This window comes from Astatotilapia calliptera, chromosome 9, assembly GCF_964374335.1.
Source record: "Astatotilapia calliptera chromosome 9, fAstCal68.1, whole genome shotgun sequence".
NCBI lineage: Eukaryota > Metazoa > Chordata > Actinopteri > Cichliformes > Cichlidae > Astatotilapia > Astatotilapia calliptera.
In genome coordinates, this window is record NC_137430.1 from 16844780 (window position 1) to 16868075 (window position 23296).

General features: G+C 39.9%; 1 protein-coding gene across 3 annotated transcripts in view; it reads right to left on the reverse strand.

Moving 5' to 3' along the window:
* Nucleotides 1-23296, reverse strand: part of sema5a (sema domain, seven thrombospondin repeats (type 1 and type 1-like), transmembrane domain (TM) and short cytoplasmic domain, (semaphorin) 5A) — a 153240-nt gene that overhangs the window by 105390 nt on the left and 24554 nt on the right. For all 3 annotated transcript variants that reach the window (XR_003273311.2, XM_080306468.1, XM_026179438.2), the window contains exon 2: nucleotides 2544-2755. Coding sequence is in view for 2 of the 3 variants with exons in the window: in XM_080306468.1 (XP_080162594.1) it covers nucleotides 2544-2691 (148 nt within the window). In the remaining variant the exon portion in view is untranslated. The remainder of the gene's footprint in view (nucleotides 1-2543; nucleotides 2756-23296) is intronic.

Consider the following 23296-nt stretch of genomic DNA (forward strand, 5'->3'; position numbering starts at 1 on the left):
GACCTTGCTCTTCCAGTCAATTTTACCCAGACAGAATGCTATGAGATTATGTGACTGGGGCTCTGTTGTAATGAAAACAGCTCAATGACATTTCTGCTGCCTCGCAGCGGCTAGACAGAACTGCATTGATCGCTATTGATACCTTCAGTCGACTTGGATTCACAGCGTTTCATTACAGTTTAGCTGTTCAATAGAAAAGTATGACAGAGAGTGAGGACAATGAAATCGGATGCAGAACATACTGTATCTAAAAACTGCAGAGCCATGTAGCAAAAGGCCCATAACAAAGGCACCGTCTGCCTTGTGGAACAAAGAGGAAGTTAATAAAGGAGGTGAACTTTTCCTAGACAGCAAGAAATGTTGTAATTACAGATTAGAGCTGGATCGTTCCAAGAGGACATAACCAGAAAAATCCATAAGTGTCCTTTTTCTAACTGCTAGTTTCATTAATTGCTGCTAGTCTTTCTCTTTTCACATGCTATGTTTGCACATTTCAATTGTTGTAAATTTTTAGTATTAGGCAATACTTTTTTTTTCTTTTTTTAAACAATGAGTCCTTGATTTCAGTCTGACAAAGACAAAAAAACCAAAAAAACAGGCCCCACCCATAGTAGCTAGTCAGCGATCATTAATTTTGCTTGATGAAATCTGTAAAATTTATGAGCTGGATAATTAAGGTCTCGACGTTTGAATGTTTCTGGTTGTACTTGCTTAAAGTAAAAGTCTTATAAAATAGTCTCTTAAACAGAAGCTGCATTGGGCTTTTTCGTTGTTCACCCTCTTATCTGTCAAGATTGTAAGAATTCAAACATAATCTAGTTCAGGCTTATTCACTTGACCCTGCATTGCAACAATGATTTTAAACAAGGGGAACAAGTTAACCAGATGTGGTTAGTAGTCGTGTGACTAGTTGCCGCATAACTGCAGACTTCAACAGAAGTCTATGAGAAAATATCTTTCTGACTTGAGCTCTGTGAACTCTTACTGTCTTCTGAGTTTATGGTCCCAGTCACTCATTTTGGGTCATATTGAATAGAAGATTTGGTGAATTTTGTAAATCTTGCCCATACTTTTGTTCATTTCTGTTTCTTATTGGCTAACAACTTGTGACTGATACGTTTGATCAACCACATGCCTCTCGTTATATTAACTAATACGCCAAGGTGGCAACAGTGAAAATGCTCAACTAGACAGGATGAAACAGGATTTCAGAAACCAACATGTGACATCAATGTAGTTACCTATGGTAATAATTTTTTATGTAAATGGTAAAATCAACACTGAATCTTCATCTAAAACAGACAATCTGACATTTGATCTAAATCCTGCTTACCAGAGACTGAAATTACCAGAGCTTCTTCATTGATAATCAGAGAACATTTCTCCCCTGGAAGTGGAGCTGGGAGGATTGTCTCAGCATTTCATTTCTTAGTTCTGTAAGCTCTTTAGTGAGAGGAAATCCCAGAGCCTCCTAAGAACCATAGTGGTCAAGGTTTCAGAAAATAAAAAAATTGATGTAATGTTAAAAATAGAGAAAAACCTCCAGATGCTGCAGACGATGTTCTCGAGATAATTTTTTGTTATGATAGATCATCCTCAGTCTCAAAACCTGTTCAAGCTTTTCATCATTGTGTGTAAAGTTATTTAACATGACTGTTTGATGACTGTGATTCAAATTACTTTATAGAGTAAATGCTTAAGCTGTACACTTCAGATAATAATAATAATAATAATAATAATAATAATAATAATAATAATAATAGTGTTGTACTGTGTGCAGAAAGTTGGTGAGCTGGAAACATTAGAGAAGAGACTTATTTCCATACTTGGATTTTTGCTCTTTTAAATACAAAAAAAGAAAGAAAGAAAACCCACACCACAGGCAGTATCACTCTGCATTTAAATAACATTAAAACTGGTGGAAAAATCCACAGTTTGACAGGCCTGAAGTGCCTAATTACAGCTGCTAAGATATAATTGGATGTTCACTGTTTGGCAGAGGTTTGGTGAACAGTTAATTCACATTAAATGTAGTAAATGTGAGTTAGGCTTTAGAAGTACGCTTACCTCATGTCTGTAATGCAATCAAAGGTTTAGGCTCATTGCTCTCCAGGGCTGCGGATCTGAACATTTTTCAAAGTGCTGAGTGCATTTAAAATGACTTTTACACAGATTAAAACTTGCCAGGCAGCAAATGCGACGACGGTGTTTTCTAGAGTGATAATTACAACAGCATTTCATAAGAGTGTGAGAAAAACTGCTCTAACAAGACAAACTCTTTACAAGCTTTGTGTACTTTCTTTAACTTTGTTCATCGCAATCAACGTGACGTGTGTGCAAGGTTGTTTATGTCTCTTAGCAACAGAACTGAAATAATGAAACCATTCAGAAACATGTATGGTTTACAAGTTTAACCTTGCTAAGAGTGGAAAAGGAAATGAGTATAACTGATGAGAAAACTTCAGATATTTATGAATGGAGGGGGAAAAATGGAACGAGTCGCTCTGATGACGTCAAGAGAGCGCATTTCTTAAACCACCTACCTGAGTGTGGGACGAGTGGGTGCTCCGTCCTGTAACAGGGTGATTCAGGCAGCAGCACTGGCCCTCTCCTGCCGGCCACACCTCCAGGCCGTAGGACCAGCATGCACTGCAGAAGCAGCAGTGCATGCTGGATAACAGGGCGTCCCATGGGGGCCTGGGCTTGGCTCACTTCTCCTCAGGCCTCAAGGGCCAAGCGCATTGGGGAGACACACCTGGAGAGACAGAAGGAGAAAGAGACAGATGTAGGTTTTAACAAAGGTTTATTTCACATTTGATTTAATCCGCGTGCTGAAAATCTTATACAGCCCCTCTGTATCGCTACACTCAGCGCGCAGCATTCCCCTCAGGAGATGAAAAGCTGCAAATATAAATCCTTACCAAAAGGGAGCAGGGGAGTGAGGTGTGAAGAATAGAGAGTGTGACAGATTTTCAGGGAAAAGTGTGCAGAGTTTGTGCTGGGAAACAGCAGGGTGCTCGTCTGCACTGTGAGACCTCACTTCTCACACCTCTGACACCACCGCGGTCAGTCAGACGTGGTATGCATTATCACCCAAAGGGCAGTGTTTGTCTACCCTCTAATATCTGACATTAAATGCCCTTTTGTGCAGGTCCTTGCGCCCACTGCAGAGAAGCTTTGCTGTCTCTAACGACGAAGGAAGAATAGGGTATTCATGTGTTTTTCATCATTCTTTTGTGCCTTTGTGACTGATATACACACTGAGCAGCACAGCACTCCTGTGGCTCAATTACATCCTATAGCGGCTGCACATCTGACACATTTTTATTCACAGCCAAACCCTCCAATGCGCAGACGTAATTATTACATAATGCACACAGCAGACTCGCGCGTCCTGTAGTCATTCGCTGTGAGACAAACAAAGCAGTTTGCACAACTCAATTGTTCCTGATTTCTTTCTTTGTGGGGGTGAATTGATGAGCAGTCTAGACCACTGACATCATTACTTTTTAATCACTTATGTGATGCTAATACCAAGAAAGATGCATGCTGTGCGCAGCGGAGGAGCAAGTCTTTCTGACTGTATACGACATTAGGAGCAGCGTGTGCGGTGGAGTGAGCAAAGATACTCGTGGTCTTAGCTGTAAAGTGCAAGTGATGGAAGGCATTGCTTTAGGTTTTCATAATAGAGCAGCTGAACCTGTGGAAAACTCTTATTATTTTTATTGCATGTGAAATAGGCTTTTCATCTGTTGTCCAGCCAGTGGAAGAAATTGTATTTTCTGGAGCATGCACAGTTCATTTATTACGAACGGTAGGTTGCAAATAAGGAAAAGTAAAAGTTCATCTTTGTGTTGCTTGTGGGAAAACAGTCAAATATAGAAAAAGAAAAGCTAGCTGTTCGCAAGCTAAGAAAAAAAGAATTGGTGTGAACATTTGCGCTCCACAGAGCTCCACTTCTCTCTGAAGTATGAATCCCCCTTAGTGCTGGAAAGCTTGGAGTGGCTGTGGGGTAGAATATAAGACACCTACTCCTGCTTTCAAGTGAAAACCATAATGCCGATAGTGTGGCGGTATTATTTCATTTTCTCCTTGAATGAAAAGTTTACTCTGGCCTTAGTGTGCATGAATAAGCTCCACGGTCGAGGGGGCGATATGGAATTCGCTCTGAGTCCGGTGTGTAAAGGTGCAGGCGGTGCAGATATATGTGTTGCTCTCACCCGCAGAGTAATGTAAAACACCTGTCATCTACAGAAGGGAAAGCAAGTGACAGCCAGCGCCAGTTGCCTCTCTCTGTTCCATTTCCCTTTCGTCTTGACGGTTCATGCGTCAGCTTCTGTACTCTTTCTAAATTTTGCTTTAGTCAACCTGTCGCTTTACATGGCACCTTTCTTTGTCTGCTAGTTTCTTTGACACTCTTTAGCAATGTTTTGCCCACTAAAAAGCTATTTTACCTGTTGCTAGTCTGCTGGCTTGGACATTATTCTTGTCATTTCTCATGCAGCCTTACAACCTTTTCTGCCTGCATTCACTTAGGGAAAATATTTCATAATCTTCTGAGCGCAGAGGTGAACCCGATTTAGGAAATGAGATTATGGATGTTTTTACAGTCTTGTGTGTGTATGTGGTCAGAGATTTAAAAGGGCTCGGTTATTCACATGGATTTCTGTGAGCGTATTTGCTGGTCCCCCAACACAAACACGCACACACACATTCACACCCATACAGAGGGTTAGCTGACAGGAGCTTAAGCCAGGGCCAGCAGGTTGAGCGCCCTTTGTTGGCCTCGCTCCCTCAGTAACAATCCTGCATGTAACCTCCCGTCATCTCAAACATCCCTGCATGCACGCACACGGAAAACAAAACACTGCCATCTCATTTGAGCACAGTTTGTTGCGCTATTTAAAAATACATGCTATTGTGTAACCAGTCCCTTTTATCTGTTTCTTCATCATTTCGTGTGCTCTCTGTGTTCCACTGAGTTACAGGATGTTAAAATTTTTAATATGCCTTCATTTCAAGGTAAATGTAGTGTTCAGGATGCGCTAAAGTTTATGGTCGTATGCACTCATTTGGTGTAATTCATCTGCTGGTCACCACAATAGTGGGAATGTTTATTAAGTTGATTAATACATGTAGATCTGCTCATCAAGACATTTCTCTAGATTTTATAAGAAATAGGTGCAGAAACTTCATACATGGAAACACAGCATGTGAAGTGAAAATTGAGTCAGTAGAATTCTGACCTTGAAAGTCAATATTTGGTATGACCGCCTTTATTCTTCAACATAGCCCGAACTCTTTTAGGCAAACTTTTTTTGTAATATCTATTAACAGTCTTCAGGTATAATTGTCCAGGTTGCTTCAAGGATATCCAAAGCTTTCTTTGTTCTTGTTAATGTCAATATTCTTCAATAATGTTGATGTCTGGGATCTGGGGAGGCCGATCTATGATGGATAGTGCTCTACTGCATGTTTTTTTCTATTCAGGTATGCTTTTACTGCATTGGCAGTGTGTTTGGCATCACTGTCATCCTGACAAATGAGGCATATCAGATGCTTTCCAGATGATATTAGATAGTGGATCAAAGTCTGACCGTACATTTCTGGGTTCATAATTGCATCCATTGAAAAGATCTCCAACACCACTGGCCGAAATGCAGCTCCAAACCATGAGAGAGTCTCTGTTTTATACATAGCTGTAGACACTCACTGTTTTCTTTTTTGAGCTCTGCCACATATTGATGACATTGTGAACCCAAAAATTCAAATTTGGATTTTTCACTCATGTTGCTCAAGTCCACTTTAAAAGACTCCTTGTAAGCGTAATAAAGAGAAACAAGGGGTAGCTCAAGACTTTTGCACAGTACTGCCTATTCTGCCTATTCACATGAAAGCCAACTCCAATGAAAACCTCTCATTACATGGCAAAACAATTAAGATCTAGAGGCTAAAAACATTTGAGCCATAAATTTTAAAAATGCATATGTCACTTCAAAGACCCACAGAAACCTGATTTATGACCACATGAGCTGTTGCATTATTTAAAGAGAAACCATTTAAGCTGTTGTTTCACTTGAAGTGATTTCTGACTGGATCCTATTTTCTCTGTAACTCACCACAAGCCACTGACTTGTCCTATGGGAGAAAACTGGAAGAGAGCTCTGCTGTTCGGTGGTTTAACTCTAAATCATCTCCAGGGCATTAATACACGCCTCCACCACCACCCACTACTATTCTCAATGCTAGACAAGAACACATGTACACGGCCAGTGCATTTTACAGCACCCGGGGACCTGGTGATGGATAACACCCGGTGTATTCAGGGCACAGAGCAGAGGGAGTAGAAGTCACATAAAAACTTAACATGGTATAAATGATGTCATATGAAATGTATGTAGAGAGCCGTATGCAACCCGGGGAAGTGTTGAGCTTTGTGAGCTAAATGTTTTGACAGCATTTCTTCTTCACTCACTTCTTTGCAGTCTGTGAGTGTTTGTACACCACTTTGACTCTAATCACTACAAATGACTAAACTCTGGCTCTCGTCCACAATGTGTCTTTTGCCTCGTCTCCCTCTCATCACCCACAGCTGGTTGTGGCAAATGCTTTCTTCCTGTTAATAGGGAGTTTTTCCTTCCCACTGTCACCAAGTGCTTGCTCATAGGGGGTTGTCTAGTTGTTGTGATTTAGTGCTATATAAATAAAACTGACCTGAACTGAATTGAATTCATTAGTGCTATTGTCTTGTTGATTCATGAGCCTATATTCAGCATGAATGGATGACAGCAGACCCCAATTAAGGTCAGAGGGTAAAGTGGGCTGGAACAATCTAGAAAGGTGTTAAAGCACCTTAATTATAATTGGATAAATCTGACTGGCAGTTTAATAATGTCACGCAAGATAATAATGTGTGTGTGTGTGTGTGTGTGTGTGTGTGTGTGTGTGTGTGTGTGTGTGTATACAGCAGGCTTTTGTTGCTTCCAGTAGAGAGACACTATTGTCACTGGCCACACATCCTTTTCCCCCTTATCATGTCTCTCAGTAGAGCAGGTTCATGAATGTTCGTGTCAATAAACTTGCAATCATGGTGCTTATCTTCAAGACAAGCTAGCTACAGAAGGAGACCAAGTGTAAGTGCAGCTGCTTTTTAGTTAATGTCAAATGCAACATTTAAAAGGCTCAAAAATATCAGCAATAACTCAAACAGAACAATTTTTCTCTGTCTTTCTCCCCACCCCTGCAGTAGCTCTATATTCTGATTAGTATAGGTATAAGTATATAACTATAATTAACATTGAAGCGCTGTCATGGACTGCTCAGTAAATGACATTTGATAAATGGAAGGAATTTAAAGCTTGCATAAGTAATTTTCTGTATAATTATTGTAATTAGACAGTACATATGTACATAATGTCCTATTGAAGTCAGGTTAATTCATATTCAAAAAAGTAAATTGAATGATAAATGATAATTACTTTGTTTTATTCAAGGGCTGTGTAAGAATACCACCTTCAACTTCTACTTAACAACTTCTACAGCTTTTACTTTAAAAAGTGAAAGATGTAGAAGTTGTTAAGATTACAGGATCGAATATAAAACATGGATTAGTCATTGGTACATGAGTTAGTGAAGTGGGTGGGTTACCAGCTATTGTGAAGCCAGAAGCTGGGCATATTCGCCATCCCCACCTTAACTTATCAAAACCAGGTTTTATGTGCATGAGAAAGATCTGACTGTGAAATAGAGGGAAACAGCACGCTACCCAACTCACAACTGGTCAATCACACATTTATATATGATCCTTTTTGACAATAATAAGCACCATAACTGTCATACTTTTCACAGTTCCACTGCTGCTTGGAGAGCAGTTCCATGCAAACTGTGGATGACTTTGGCAAGCTACTCATGACCAAAGCAATTGCAGGGGCGTTTTTACCAACCAGTCAGGGAATACACAATGTTCCTTAGTGAATAGTGGTCATGAAGGGGTTGCTGACCAGTCTCTAGGTCTGAGTCACAGCACCTTTAGCAATTGATTTCTTAGTGGCGGCTATCAACCTCCAGCTACCACTTTAATGAACACTTTACCCCTTGAAAGCCTATTTGGTTGATGCTCTTTTCTGAACAGAGGAGCTTCAGTCATATTTCAGGCCTCCTTGTAGAATAAAATGGCTGGCTTTGTATCAGAAGTAAGTGAGAGTGACCTATGCCTATGCAGGAAACTATCCGGTCGTTCAGTCTGACGTCACTAGCCGTGTCTGGGCCTAAACTCCGCTGCAGGTCCATATATCAAACGATCACTATGGCATTACTGAGAGTTGAAAAACTCTAAAGTCTTTCATCTTTAATAAAATGATCAGCGTTCTGCTCTATCAGGTGTAACAATTGAGTTTAACATCCAGGCATCCATGAAAACTGAATTTATGACATTTAATGGAGTTAGATGTTAGCAGGAAGTTAGCTCGCTAGCTTCTATCTAAATACAATATAGCATGTCCTGTCTGCGGGGTTTTGGAAACAAATTAAAACGTACAGCTCTGTTATCACTTCCAACATAAATGAAGACAGAAAACTGAACAGCAGTGACGTTTGTAGGGTTACTGAAGTTTGGCTAGCTGGTATATAATGATGTGCTACGTGACCGCTAGTGACACAGCTATGTTAGCATAATATAAACATGGCATGGCAGGATGCTGTAAAAGGACCAAACTTCAGCCAGGAGAACAACTGAGATAATCCATCCACAATACGAGGTTAGTCATTCATATACTGCTGCATGGGCTGGGCTGTAGTTACATCCTAAGGTTTTAAAAACTGAGCTTAAATAAATGATTAGCGGTAATAAAAGCCGAGGGAGGTCAACAGTGATCACTGACTGTTTTAGGAGCTTTTTGAGATTAAATAGAAGAAAATACAAAACATTAAACATGTTAACAACACAAAAGCCATATTAAACGCAGACTACTTTAGGCCTGGAAGTAGGATTCGTCACGTCATCACTTAACGACCGGATTCTAATGGTCACCAAACCACATCTTTGTTAACATATACTTTGATGTCAGAACTTAGTGGAATAATTAGGGGGGTCATGTTCATATTTCTAAATTAAATATAAAGCTGAAGGCAGTAGGTGGTTAGCTCAGTTTAGCAGAAGACTTGAAGCAGTGGAAAACAGGTACCAGCGCCCCTGAGCTCACTAATTAATATCATGTCACATCTTGTTTAGATTAAACTGCAAATGTAATCCACTGAAATCTTATGTAGGGTGTTAAACTGTGATGGTCTTGGACTGAAACCTCTATGCCTTTACTAAGCCAACTGTTTGAGACACCACACTATGAATAATTTCGCTAAAATCACTTGAAGCGAAATGTAAACGCAGAAAATAATGCATTCAGTCGCATTTGCACCGTCTGCACTCACGCACATTTGCATATGCATTTTAGGAGCTGAGGTGTTAACTAACTAATCAATTGAGGTCTTCCTGCAGTAACAAGTGCAGAGAGGATCATATTAACAACACTATTGATTTTGTCTGAAGGGGACTTCATGATGGTTAAACTGCACTATACATAATGAATAGACTCCTGAATAAACGGTGGCATTGTATTCATCATACTGACACATTCATGGGGGCACACACACACACACATACAAACACACACATGTAAGCACGTTTGTCAAATGTGAGCAGTGCAGTGATGATCCATCTGTCCAAACACAGTCAGGGGAGTGTGAGATCGGGGTCACACCACGGTGCTGATAGATGCTTCTCTCACTCCCACTGGTCTCCCTCTCTCACTCTCACTATGGCCCCACAGCACACCACCAGTAAAATCAACCCAGACTGTGCTTTAGAGCAGAGCACACAAAGACACTAGCTGCTTTATAAAGCTCTACGCTTGTAAAGCTGCAGACTTATATGTGTGTATTTGGAATGTGACTGGCTGGGTGTTTGCCTGTTTATCACTCTGTCTATCAGGTGGGTTACTGCCAGTGTTGGTTTGTTGTTCTGTGTCTCTGTCTGCCAATTGGTTTCTGCGATTTTGTGTTTAGACCAAAGCGCGCACAGAAATGGAGATGCGTCGCTCTGAAAGGGACAGCCGACTGTCTTATTTTCTAAAATGTCAGACTGACAGATTAGATTATGATGGAACAAAATTATTTGTAGAGAAAGTGACCTGATGAAATAATAAACGGCTAAACAAATGACTCAAGCGTTCAAGCATTGACCAACTAGCTGAGTAGCCAAAACGATTAGCTGTTTTACTGAGTAACCAACAAACAACCAAGCGCCTGCCAGGTTGACAGGATGACTGACAAATGACGTGGCCCAGTAACAAACAAGGTGACTGACTGACAGAGAGACTGATGAGGTGCCTGACTGAGTGAATGACTGCTGTGTGAAACACAACATGACTGACAGAAAGACTGGCCTGTGTTCTGACTTTTGTTATTTTCTGGCTCTAATGGGATTTTCCTTACTGCCACTGGTCTGATTTTTTCCCCTGTCTTATATTGTTATCCCTCCGCGTGCCCCTCTGTCTCCACCTTTCGCTGACCTCTTCCCTCAGTGTTTATGCTCTTAGTCCACCTCGGTCCGCTGGGTGTCTCACAGGCTCAGCGGATGACAGAGAGAATGACGGAGTGATGATTTTGCCATCAAAGGCTCATCGCAGCACAGCAGGGCCCTTTCCGCTTGGTGACCCTCCACATCAGAGGGCAGATTAATTCCTTGCAAAGAATTTTGTTTGTGTCTCTCCAAGAGTGGGATTGAAAAGCACGCTTGGATCAGATGGCTTGTTTCAAAACCTTATCTTTGCTGCACAGTGTGGCTTTTGAAGCACAAATCAAATGTGCAAATGTACAGTTTGGTTCCTCTCTCTCTCTCTCTCTTTCTCTCTCTCTCTCTCTCTCTCTCTCTCACACACACACACACACACACACACACACACACACACACACACACACACACACACACACACACACACTGCTGAGTAAACATCTCTCCCAGTTTTCTCCAACTCCAAAAGCATTTCACACTCCAGCTTCTTACTCTGTATCGAAATTTCTCCACAGTTGGATCAAATAAGTCAGTGAGTGTGTAAACAGTTACACACTCAGGCCTCTGCATGTGTGCTCTATATCCTATACATTATATATTTTACTTTGCCACTCTCACTGATGTCTCGATTAAACAGCATAGCTTTTACCACAGATTCCTGCACTCGTATTTATAATTTTATGAACTGGTGTAAAAGCTACGTGACTACAAAGGCTGCCAGACATTTGAGTTTTGGACAAAAACAAATTATATTTCTCCTTAAGGGGTGTACTTTGAAGATTAGTTAGTTAGCAAGGGATTAGACAGCTTAAAGGCAAAGTTTTTAGAGTCACAATGGTGGCTCTCTTTTATCCTGGTTAGACCACTATAGAAACCTGCTAAGCACATGGAGCACGTTATGTTCTGATTTTCAGCCTAAAATCACTGTGAGTGTGATACTGATTGTCAGCGAAGGGAACTGGCTCTGTATGGGTCAGTCTTATGGTAGAAGTACCATCACACAAAGCTATGAAGTAAAGTTAAAGCTGTGCAAACTGGATGTTTTCACTTCCAAAGAATTTAAAATGAATGGATTCAGTAGGTGATGGAGAAAACACATAAATGTACTTTTTGTGCTATTCATTACATTCTTATGTAGCCAAAGTATAATAGATTTCTATGTACACTTCATCATGGAAATGTCAGACCTGAATGTGATTCACGTTTAACTCTTCACCCCACTTAGATGACTCCTTAATGCCGAGTTTTGACACCTCAGTAGATATAAATAAAGATGTGGTTTTACAACCATTAGAATAGACTCCATTAGAGACTAACAAAGTAGATTAGATTAGAGACTACCGTGTTATTTTTGTTCTATAAGCAGGCCTGAAATACAACAGAAACCGGTCAGTTCAGAAAAGCACTTGAAGTCATACTTCTACTAGACTTTCAGGTGGTAAAGAGTTAAAAGTATGAAGATTAAACTTTGCGATTTCTTATGTGTGGCTGCTATGCTAGAATGAGTAAAACAATCAAATAAAATGTATGCATTATCTTTATGAAATTTACAGGCTCAATCATAATCAGTCTGCATTCTCTTCTTGCCTTATTTGTAGCAAACTTATATTTTTGATCTCTCTACGACTTGGACAGGGTTTTAATGACCTTATCATAGAGTCTAATGAAGAAAGCCTCAGTTAACAAAGAATGGTGCTAACCATCATTGTGATACCCAGTTACCTTACAGTGGGTTTTAGGATCTGCCAAGACACCTCATGCAAAGAAAGCTATGTTGAACATGGGTCTACATGAACACTGAGGACCCAATGCAGGACACTGGAGGCAGGAATGCTGAACAAAGTGCAAACTACAAAACTACATGCTACAAAAACTCCAGGAAGAGCTCAGTACATCAGCTCAGACAAAAAAGAGAGAACAAAAGGAGCGTCCTCCCGACTCCTGTTGTCAATCTTGCTGTCAGACTGACAACAGAGTGAGTGAGGACGTGGACTACAAAAACACAGGGAACTAACTGACTGCTAGAACACTGGGAAAACTCATTGGAAAGCGCTCATAAAGGCTATAAAAGGGATAAAGACAAAGAAGAGGATGGCAATTACTAAAATAAAACAGGACTTACCATAACTGAGACACAGAAAACGCAGAAGACGACACAGGCAGAGTCATCTCACAACACAAAAAGAACCAAAGCTAACAAAACCCTAACACCATGAACGTGGATACGTAAGATTCAAGCTTCTTCATTTAGATTAAAACTTTCCCTTAGAAGTTCAATCTTTTCTAATTAGTTTTCCTTCACATTGTTTTGGACATTTAAAAAATACAGCTTTGTCTCCAAGTGAAAACCAAGAAGACTTTTCTTAACTTTGGACCGACAGCAGCAGGGTGCGTCCTGTCTTTCTTTGTCAGTGCATATTCCTCGCTCCGGTCTTTTATCTTCACCTGCACATAATCTGACTGCGAGGATAAAATTCCATTCTGTTCGACAAACAGGTCGAAATTGGAACAAACAGTAAATCGAGCAAATAATGAATTTATTTTTCCTTCGCTGGAATGATGATTCCAATCTGTTGTTGGGTTTGGGACTGCCGAGTAAGATTCGGAAAACACAAGTGCATGACTTTCTGTGTGTTTTCCGCTCTCAGCATATGGAGGGAGGCGAGATGGTTGATGAAACACAGGCGCTGGGGACGAGAAACAGACGCGAGCTTCTCTGGTGGTACAGTGAGACATTGCAGGCAGCCTCCTCGGTTTGAGAGCTTAAAGTTCATTTCACGAACCTTTCGCTGAAACTTGTTTTTTTGTTGCTTTTTTGCTATTTTAGGGTCAATCTAAGGTAATCTAAGATCTAAGATAATTGCTCCTGAGTAGCTCAACCTGTACTGCATGCTTACTTCTTTTCCCACAGGCTGGAAAACACAATGAATTTCAAACATACAGAAGGCTGTGTACTGCACGGAGTAGAAAGGCTTTTTTTTGGACCAGCCTTGATGACTCGCCCGGCCACAACCATAGCTTTGGTCCACTTAAATCGTACATTGCACATATTTGCACACACTCACTGAGCCACAGAGAAACACACACACTAACTCCTTCCACACTCTTGCTCAAAAACACACCCAGCAATTTCACGACAGTCCCACCCTAACTCCCCAGAGCTTCCCAAATTCTGCTGTTATTTTTACTCGGCCTGCTTTCTCTCTAGCACTTGCGCTGCACGTGTCTGAGTGCGGTCTGCATGTGTGCATCAACGCAACTACAGGAGAGGCACGGCTTAAACAGCCTGCAAAATGTGGCAGGAAAGTGACATCAAGTCTGAAGAGAGAGAAATATCCTCTCGCATGCCAACAGAAAGCAATTCCCAGCAGGAGCTTGTGTTGCTGTTTTCTCCTTTTATGATTACTGGAGGTACTGTAATATAACCTGTGACTCAAAACCATTACACGAGGTCAGAGTACAGACCTGAACTGTTTCCTTTCAAGTTTAGGTCAAAGCGAGGCAGAGCCAGAGCTCGTGACCTACACTCCGACTTCATAATTACAGAGTTTATCATCTCAGTGGGTTTTTTTTTCTTCTCAGCTGAGAAGTAACACACTGAGAAGTTGTTTGGTTTTTATTTAGGCTAAATAAGAAACTGCCAAATCTGGAAGCCTATTATAGTTTGCTGACTGGAGTGAATGACAACATATCAAACATTTCAGCTGGTGGTGTTTCCCAGCCTCTAGTCATTGTGATGTTTGGTTGAGTTACATCTTCAACGTTGCCTAGACATCATTGATAGACTTCTTTTAAAGAGAACATTTGTGCTTAAGAAGTATTTACCACTATCTATAGATTAGAATAAAATCAAATATTGTTTCTCGTCAATCAACAACCTCATCCTTTTAAGTCCTCCACTGAGTCTGATGCAGTTCACCATGCTGCAAATGAATTTAGATGAACACAACTGTAAATTGCTTGAAAGTATTGGTTATTTATTTAATTACTTAAAAAGTCTGGAGAAGATGTTCTGTTGATGTTTATAAACAACCATGTGCTAAAAAAAAGTCATACTGTGATTGTTGGGAAGGCTGTGCGTTGGTGCTTCACATCGCAGGTCAGATTTGTGTTAAAAATACAGATGAACAGATGTTATGTTTGATTTTTGGCAAATACAGTCCTCCATTGCTCTTCAAATCAGTGGTTTACCAGTAGGCCACAAAAAATGCCCAATCAAAAGACCCTGAACTACAAGCAAACTATAAGCAGAAATCAGAAAGCCACACCAAAAATCTTGTCACTTACCCTAAATATTCTAAATATTCATATACAGAGTCTGTTAAAAGAGATAAGAAGCTGGCAGACTCAGCTTAACATGAAAGTCAAGTTGTGTCCAAAGATAACAACACCAATCTACCAGCACCAATAATAATTTAAAGAATTTATGCATTGAAACCACACGTTGTCACCTGTGCGCACGAGTTTTTGTGCAGAAGAACAAATGAGAGACAATTTTATTTGGTGAACTTTAAATCTCCTGGTAGGTTAAGTTAAAGAAAGAGGACAGGTGGAAAGACCTGACAGAGGACGCTCAGCTGATCCATCTACTGTTCACTGAAGCCTCTTCAGAAATGGTCCCAGTGAAAGGGCGGCTGTCAAGAAGCCATTCTTATGGAAGGGAAACTGAAGAAAAGGCAGAGGTATACCAAATTACACAAGAACTGTGCTGAAAATCAGCGACAACAGGTCCTATGGAGTGTCCACAGCTGGGCTGCATTTCAGCCACTTGCGCTCAGAATCTTGTCAAAATTAATGGAATTATATACAAAGAAAAGATAACAGCATCTGGAATGTGTTTGATTGGCAACAGCTTCATTTTTCAGCATAAAAATGATCCCAAACACACTGCAGTTACAGGATCAGTCATGGATTGGCCTCCCCAGAGCCTGGACTACTGAAGCAGTGTGTCTTGACAGAGAAAGGCAGCCAGCATCCAAAGAAGAGCTTTGAGAACCGTTCCTGAAGACCTTTTACATAAAGCTTGCCTAACACAGTGCTGAAGAACCAAGGTGGTCACACCAAAGAACAAATACTGACTTCATACCAAATACTGACTTTTAAGTTCATTAGAATTGTACAAACTCTCTTTTTTGCCTTATATCTGTGTATCTAATTCTGCAGCAACAAAACATTACTGCTCTACAGAAAAAAAATATTGACTCAGATCTGAAGAGATTCCAATAAAGTCCATAAAATAGCAGTTTGTCACTTTGATTTATGCCTGTCTTGAAGGAAGTGAATCAGCATATTTGCCTTCAAGTGTTGAACTGCTTCTTTAATGTTTTCTTAGTGAAAAAGGCCCTGAGAGATTTACATGCAGCACAGACACAGGGAAAAAGGATTATCAGCTATCAGGATCTATAAACCACACACTCAGCCCTTCTGTGCCAATTTCCATCATCACACAAACAGCACACCTATCCTAACCTTTATAGCCAGGCTGTTGCTGAGGGATGTAACAGTGTCACCTTCTAAAAACAAACGAAACAAAGAGAGGAAAAAAAGAAATGTGGCCGGCCGAGGCACTGATTGACTTTGACATGCAGCCCAGACCCCGAGGCTAGTGTCTGAGCTGCTCTCAGTGTCAAGAAGGCGCTGTTCACAGGGACCAAGTTGTCAAAACAACCTTACAGCGCTGGAGTGGCTTAAATCTCAGAGACGAAACCCACAGTTTGTCACTGCTGTCCAAAAACAACATCACACTGAGAGCTGATATTTCCATATGCGCCTCAGCAGCGTAATGCAGTCACTTCTCTGATAAGGAGAAGGGAGTGTTTTCTGCTGCCACCCATGTTATTAAAAATTTTTGGGCCCTTCTGTAATCCTAAATTCATCAATGTCTTCGACCACAGCTTATACTTAAGATCAACATCAATCCCCAAAACACTTGATTGATTTCTGTTTTTCTTTCCCGCATAACTTGAATATGATCAAAATAATCCTTTTTGTGGATGTTTGAAGATTTTTCTGTCATTTCCCCAAAATTTAACCGCTTAGGTAATGAACTGGCATCAAAAGATTCCTTACACTTCAAAAGCCTTTGTTCTCCGTGAGGTGTATTAAAAAGAGCCACTTCGCGCTACCAGAGCCGTGCCATCTGATGAGTGATCCAAGGCCGTGGCGCGGGAATAGCCACAACACTCAAAGACTTGCAGACAAATAACTTGGCAGCAGTGCAGGAAATACAAACACTAAACTCATACCGACACATGCACGTTCACCTGGGACCGCAGCGATAAGGGGCATAAAGCCCACCACTGAGGAATGGTGACATTTTTAAAGCTTTAATTACATGGTTGGCTAACGGGCAGCCGGCTGTCTCACTCGGTGCAAAATTACACTATCACTGTCTAAGGCTGTGCACGAACACAAAGTCGAAAACTGACTTGCCATTCATACAAACACACCTGCCTGCTGAACCTCTGAGGCGAAGACACAGAGCGAGGACGCCCACTGCTCTGCCAGTATCACAGGGAAACCACTAACTACAAGACCAGCTGGCTCATCGACCTATACGTCCAAAAGAGCATTGAAATGCTAGCTTGATGTTAACCACGCTACAAATGAAAAGAAAATTACAGCCATCCAAGGGTAAACTCCTCTCATTCAGCTGAGAAATGAAATCAGTGAGTGGAGATTTTTTTTTCTTTTCTGTCTGTTCTTCTGCAGTTTCGAATCATCCAATTACTAATCTTGCAATCAATCATCAGCTTTAGCGTTGACAGAGTACGACTGGGGAATGATGGATGAAATCCCTTACAGATAGATTCCACCACAGGGGAGGTCGAGTCTCTTCGGCTGAGCTTGCTGTGATTGTGCAGAGCTCTCAGCTGTTTGTGCCGTTTGAGCTTCTGCAGCAGAGGTGGAAAGCAAGAAAGGGTATTTAATCATAAAGTTAATACTTAATCGTGGTGCTATTTTGTTTCTATTTAAAGTCCTGTTGGTATATAGCAGCTAATTATATGCAGAGGATTGTCCTTAATTCTTACTGCTGACCCCTGCTAAACAGACTTTTACAGCTTCTTTTAACTCTTCATTTTGGATTTTATCCTGGTGGCCACAAACATGACACCAAATGAATGCTAACATTAGTGCATTTGCTGCTGGATGTGTAAACACTTGCCTGCCAAATCAAATGGTGTTTACAGGCTGTTTCCACTTTTCCTCACGTGCCAGAAAATCTGTTAGTGCGGCTTTACATGTGAAGCATAAAACAAGATAAAGTATCATTTACTTTTATAGTCTAAACTTGGCAACATGACAGATGAGATTTTTAGAAGACAGTTTTTGGATCCCAATCTTTATTTACCTACATAACGCCATACATAGCTTAAAGTGACTCCTCAAAAATCATCAACTTAATTCCTTGCATGCTCGTGCCAAGCTGTTCCCATTAAGTGGATTTTGAGTAAAGTAAGCCTCAACATCTGTTTGTTGTCTCGTCCTGATGCATATTATGCCAACAGAATATGCATTAATGGTTAATCCGATCAGCTTGTGTGTAAATGAGCTTGTTATACATGGGTTTAATTCAAAAATACATCTGTGCTAGAAAACACTTCGCCTGCAACATATACTGTCATACGTAATTTTTTTTTGTATTTAAATAGCTATATCAATAAAGTCTTTTTTTCACTTGCAATTTTTTCCTTTCTATTCTATCACAAAAACATGTGACGTGACCAAAAACCTTTTAACACCACATGATGTATTCAAATTGTAAAATGGTAACAGATCCATTAGAATAATCAATCAGGAGTTTTGTTGAGGTGGACACACAAACATCAGTTATTGAGGGGTCATGTCAACTGTTATTTGACTACTACTACACTCATCAACCAGACACTGTCCTCAGTGACAATTGGTATGGCAGATTTTGTAACATCATTTAGTCAAAGAGGATTTCATAATTTCTGCTATGGTCGTACATCATGTGCCATTTTGTTTGCCTACACATGTCAATAACTTGAACCTGACAAGATTATAATAACAAGCTGGGAAAACAGTGTTTTTTTTAAGCTGGACTAATTCACGTGGCTTGAAATCTTATTGTTTTAAGTACACTGTATAAATACATATATTGTTAGGCATATAAAATAAGACAAAATGCTGACAATATACACTGATAATACATTGCATGACCATATGTCCAGCCCATCCTTGCTGATGCAACCACACAGTTGTATGGATTGGGGGACAGATATACTGATGACTGGCCGAAACACGTTGGCCAAGAAATAAAATCGTTCTTTACACTACAAGTGCTGCTGGAGCTTCAGACTTTTCACTACTACACTCGACAGCCAGACACTGCCAAATAAAGGTGGGGGGGAAAAATCGATACAGCACAGTATCGCGATATGTTGTGTGGCGATTTTGTATCAATACAGCCACATCCAATATCGATAACTTATTAAATAAATGAAAATACTATGAATAAGGGGGCTCATCTCAACCTTTCTGCAAACAGTCTACATCTACTGTCCAACCCTGCTAAGTGTGCAGTGATATGAGTGGTAAGCAAGATTTTGTTCAGTTAAATATAACCCATATAGTCAAAGAGGATCTCTTGATTTTCATTATAGTTATATATTTACATCCCTTACAGCTTACCTATACATGGACTATATCTCATTGCCTACATGCACACACATACAGTCTATTCATTAACCTAGACATTCTGATGAAATTAAACTGATATGGTTCTTTCATAAGGTGTAACTATGTAGCCTTTGGTAGGTGGTTGCTAGGTAACATGAAGACATAATATCTGATATAGACAAGAACATTCAGAGGCCTAAAATGTACCTGTGTTCCCATTTTGGTTGTTCAACTCGTGATTATGTAGGAGTAGTTTGCAGGCGAACAAACAGAGCTTTTGTGTATTAGAGTAAGATTACTTTTTTTTAACTTTTGGTTTGCGTTTGGTTGAACGTTTGCTAAATTAGTCAGATTTAATAAAAGACTGGTAACCCAATTTCACCAGAAAACATAAATCGGTGATGATTTATTAATAAGACTGATGTTTATTTTGGCTACTGGAAAGAAACCAGACTGCAAGTGGGGTAGCTCTAACCAAGCTGATGTTCGATACTTTTTCAGCCCATCTCAATATAGCTTTTTATTTAATTTTTAAAAAAAAATTATTTTAAGTTGGCTGGTTCCTAACAAAAATCCCAAATGGTCAAAAGAGGGCAAAAAAGCAGGCAGAAGTGTGCGGTAATCAATCTTTCCACATGTTTCTCACAATCAACACATCGAAGAAAACAAGCCTAACAAGCAGCCAAATCCTACAGCTCAGTAATTATATGCCTGAAAAACAACAACATAGGTATGAAAAAGAAAAACATGAACAGATATACTTCAGCACACATAAGGGACCTACAGATGGGGAGGGAGTAATAAGAAAGCTGCCTTGAGATGAGTAGTCTCTCTGTATCTGAAGAAATGTGGCAGGAGGGATAGTAAATTAGTTCCCGGCTCCACTGGAACCAATTAATTACCCGTATGTGTGCATTCGTGTAAGCCTGTGCGTGTCTGTTCAGTGTCAGGCCTTTGTAATTTGTCGCGTTAACATCAGAGATAGGCACAATGGCAGAAAGTTAGAGCGTTAATGAAAAGCAGAGATGGGTTTGGTTAACAGCAGCTGTTTCAACACAGAAGGGACGCAGCAGAAGTGGTCTTTGTGCGTACGCGCCTGCCCGAGCCTGCATCTCCCCGAACTTATCTCCCAAGGGTAAACTGGAACAAGAGATGAGCAGAGTTGGAGACGGAGCCTGCAGACATCTGATGTGATTGTGTCTCCGCTAGACAGAGCAAACAGATGTAGGCCTGTCTCTCTTGTCTCGCTCTTTATTTCCTCGCCGTGGTACTGAGGAATTTTGAAGGATTGCGTTTCTCTGCGAGCTGAACGGACCAGTCCACTTTGACAGTTAGCCTCCTCAAAATAGAGACGCCCAAGACTTCCTGCCACTTTCAGAGGCAAGCTGCACACCTTAGCCCCAGGCATCTTGTATTTCTGGATCTATTGAGGCCATGTAAAGGCAAAAACTTATATAAGGATGGAATGTGCTACTTCAGTAATTCTTCTCCTTCTCTTCTCTGTTCACTTCTACAGGAGCAGGGCCTACGGGTAAAGACTTTAATTGGGCATTTGATTGCCACTTGGCGTCCAGAAGAAGACTTATTTTAGTCCGCGGTACAATTAGGAGGTGTAGCAAATGTTTTGATTCTGCAGTTATTTATATCACAGGCACTAATATCACAACTGCACTTTTAAAAACAAATGTGTTAAAAATTTATTTAAGTTTGCTAGCTTGGAGCTCGGTTTATATTCAGTTAAAGCTGAACCTGAAAACACAGACAACCAGCTGCTACACCGACACAAAAAAATAGAATTTAAACAAAAATTTGAAATATATTAATTTCACTAGTAAGTTTTTCGAGCCTCCGTTGCATTAATGTCGGTAATGCTTCTTGAGGTCATTGGATGAAGATATGAAAATGGTTGGTTAATAAGCTTATTTACATCTTGTGAGGACGCGAGTGAGTAAATCAAATGATTTGTGCTACGTCTTTGAAATGCACCACATTAAAGAGGCTAACTTTTAACATCAGGGCTCAGTGATTAGGATTCTGCAGGGAGGCGGTAATTGCATTTCCGTCTGTGTGATCCAGCGTATTTTCCCCACGAGAGAGGCCAGGCTGTTTTGAAACAAGCACAACATCTCGCAACACCCTCTCAGAGGGGAAAAAAACTGCGAAAGCAAAGGGCAAGTGACATTAATATATGCTGAGCTGTCCATCATTGTGTGAATGATCCAAGTGCATTGTGTTTTAATAGTAGCATGCTTCTGATATCCAGCAAAATGATTTTTCTTTAAAAAGTCAATCAAACAACAAAATTTTGTACAATATAACGTACAATATCGAGACACAAAAATACAACCTCAGTTCTTAATAAGTTTGATGCTTTGTAAATGCAAATAAGAATAGAATGTGATGATTTGTAAATCTCATGAATCCAGATTTTATACTCAATAGAACATAGAAAACATATAATTTTGAACACTGAACTTGATAACAGCAACATGTCTCAGAAAAGCTGTGAGAGAGCCACGTTTCCCACTCTGTAGCATCTCCTCTTGTTTTAACAACAGTCCAAATTATAGGAACTGAGGAATGTTGTCCCATTCTTGTCTGATATAGGATTCTAGCTGCTCAGCAGACCTGGGTCTTCTTGGTCTTTGCACCCATTAAAAAAAAGAAGTCAAATTTTAATTAATCTGACCACAGAACTGTTTTCCACTTCTCTTCACTTCTCTCTTCTTTTTAAATAAGCTTGTCCCAGAAAAGATGGTGGTGTTTCTGGATCGTGTTCACTTATGGCTCCTTCTTTGGTTAACAAAGTTTAAACCTACAATTGTGGATGGTTGATAGTTATTTGTGGAGGTGTTCCTGAGCCTGTGCAGTGATTTCCATCACAGATTCATTCATCTGAGAGCCTGAAAATCTCAGCCATCTAATAGTGATTTTCAGACTTATTTCTTGCGCACTGAGACATTTTTGCAGATTCTCTGAATCTGTTGATAATATTATAGACTGTAGATGATGGGATATTCAAAGTCTTCACAATTTAATGTTGAGGGATATTATTTTAAAATGGTTCTACAACTTGAGTTTTTTGCAGATTACTTCCTAGAAGCTGCCTCTATAAGATGTTCTTTTTATACTCATGTTACTCACCTGCTGCTAATTAACCTAATTAGTTATAAATCTGTTTCTTTTTATTTTACAGCCCTTTGTTGACCCCATCTAAATATTTTGCTGCATTGCTGCCATCAAAATCAATAATCAATAGGCTAATATTGATTACTGAAATAATAAAATGTCTCAGTTTCAGATCATTTTTGTTCCATTTTGAATAAAATCTTCAGCCACTGGATTTGCCATCATTATGATCTGATTTTATATGATTTTTTAATGCACTGACTTCTGAGACTAGTAGAAATAAATGATCAAAAATACATTACATAAGGTTTAATATTATTTGACCTCATTTGCATGTTTAATCTTCCTGGTGACATCTATAAGTTTATCGTTCTTATGAAATCTGCCTTCATCGTGTGCAGCATCTCCACAAACTCACACACATATTGCAAGGCTAGTTATGGATCAGGAGGGAGACCAGGTTGTCTGCCAATCAGAATCAGGTGTTTGATCTTCAGCTCCTCCCATCCATATGTTTAAATATCCTCAGACAAAATAATAAGCTCCTGATGCATTGCGTTCGCAAATGTTACACAAGGTTTATAGGTATAAGAAAAAACAACCAGTATGAATGAGTGTGTGTTTGGATGAATGCCCAGTTAGAGTAGGAAAGCGCTATATGAGTGCCAGTCCATTTACCATTTACACAATCATATAACATGCAAGCTACTGAGATTAGCTTACTAATGGACACTTTTATTTGTGTACCCCAGAAGGAAGCAAACAGGAGGCTCATCAATCTGGCAACATTAGCTTTTAAGTAAAAACATTAATTTATCTAAATATCACAGCACCATCAGTAACATTAAATTCATATAGTGGATGTTGGGTTGATTGAGGCATTAAGCAAATTAACTTAAACATTGTATTTATTAAATATTCCAGTAGTGATAGTGTGCAAGAGTTTCATTTAATTAC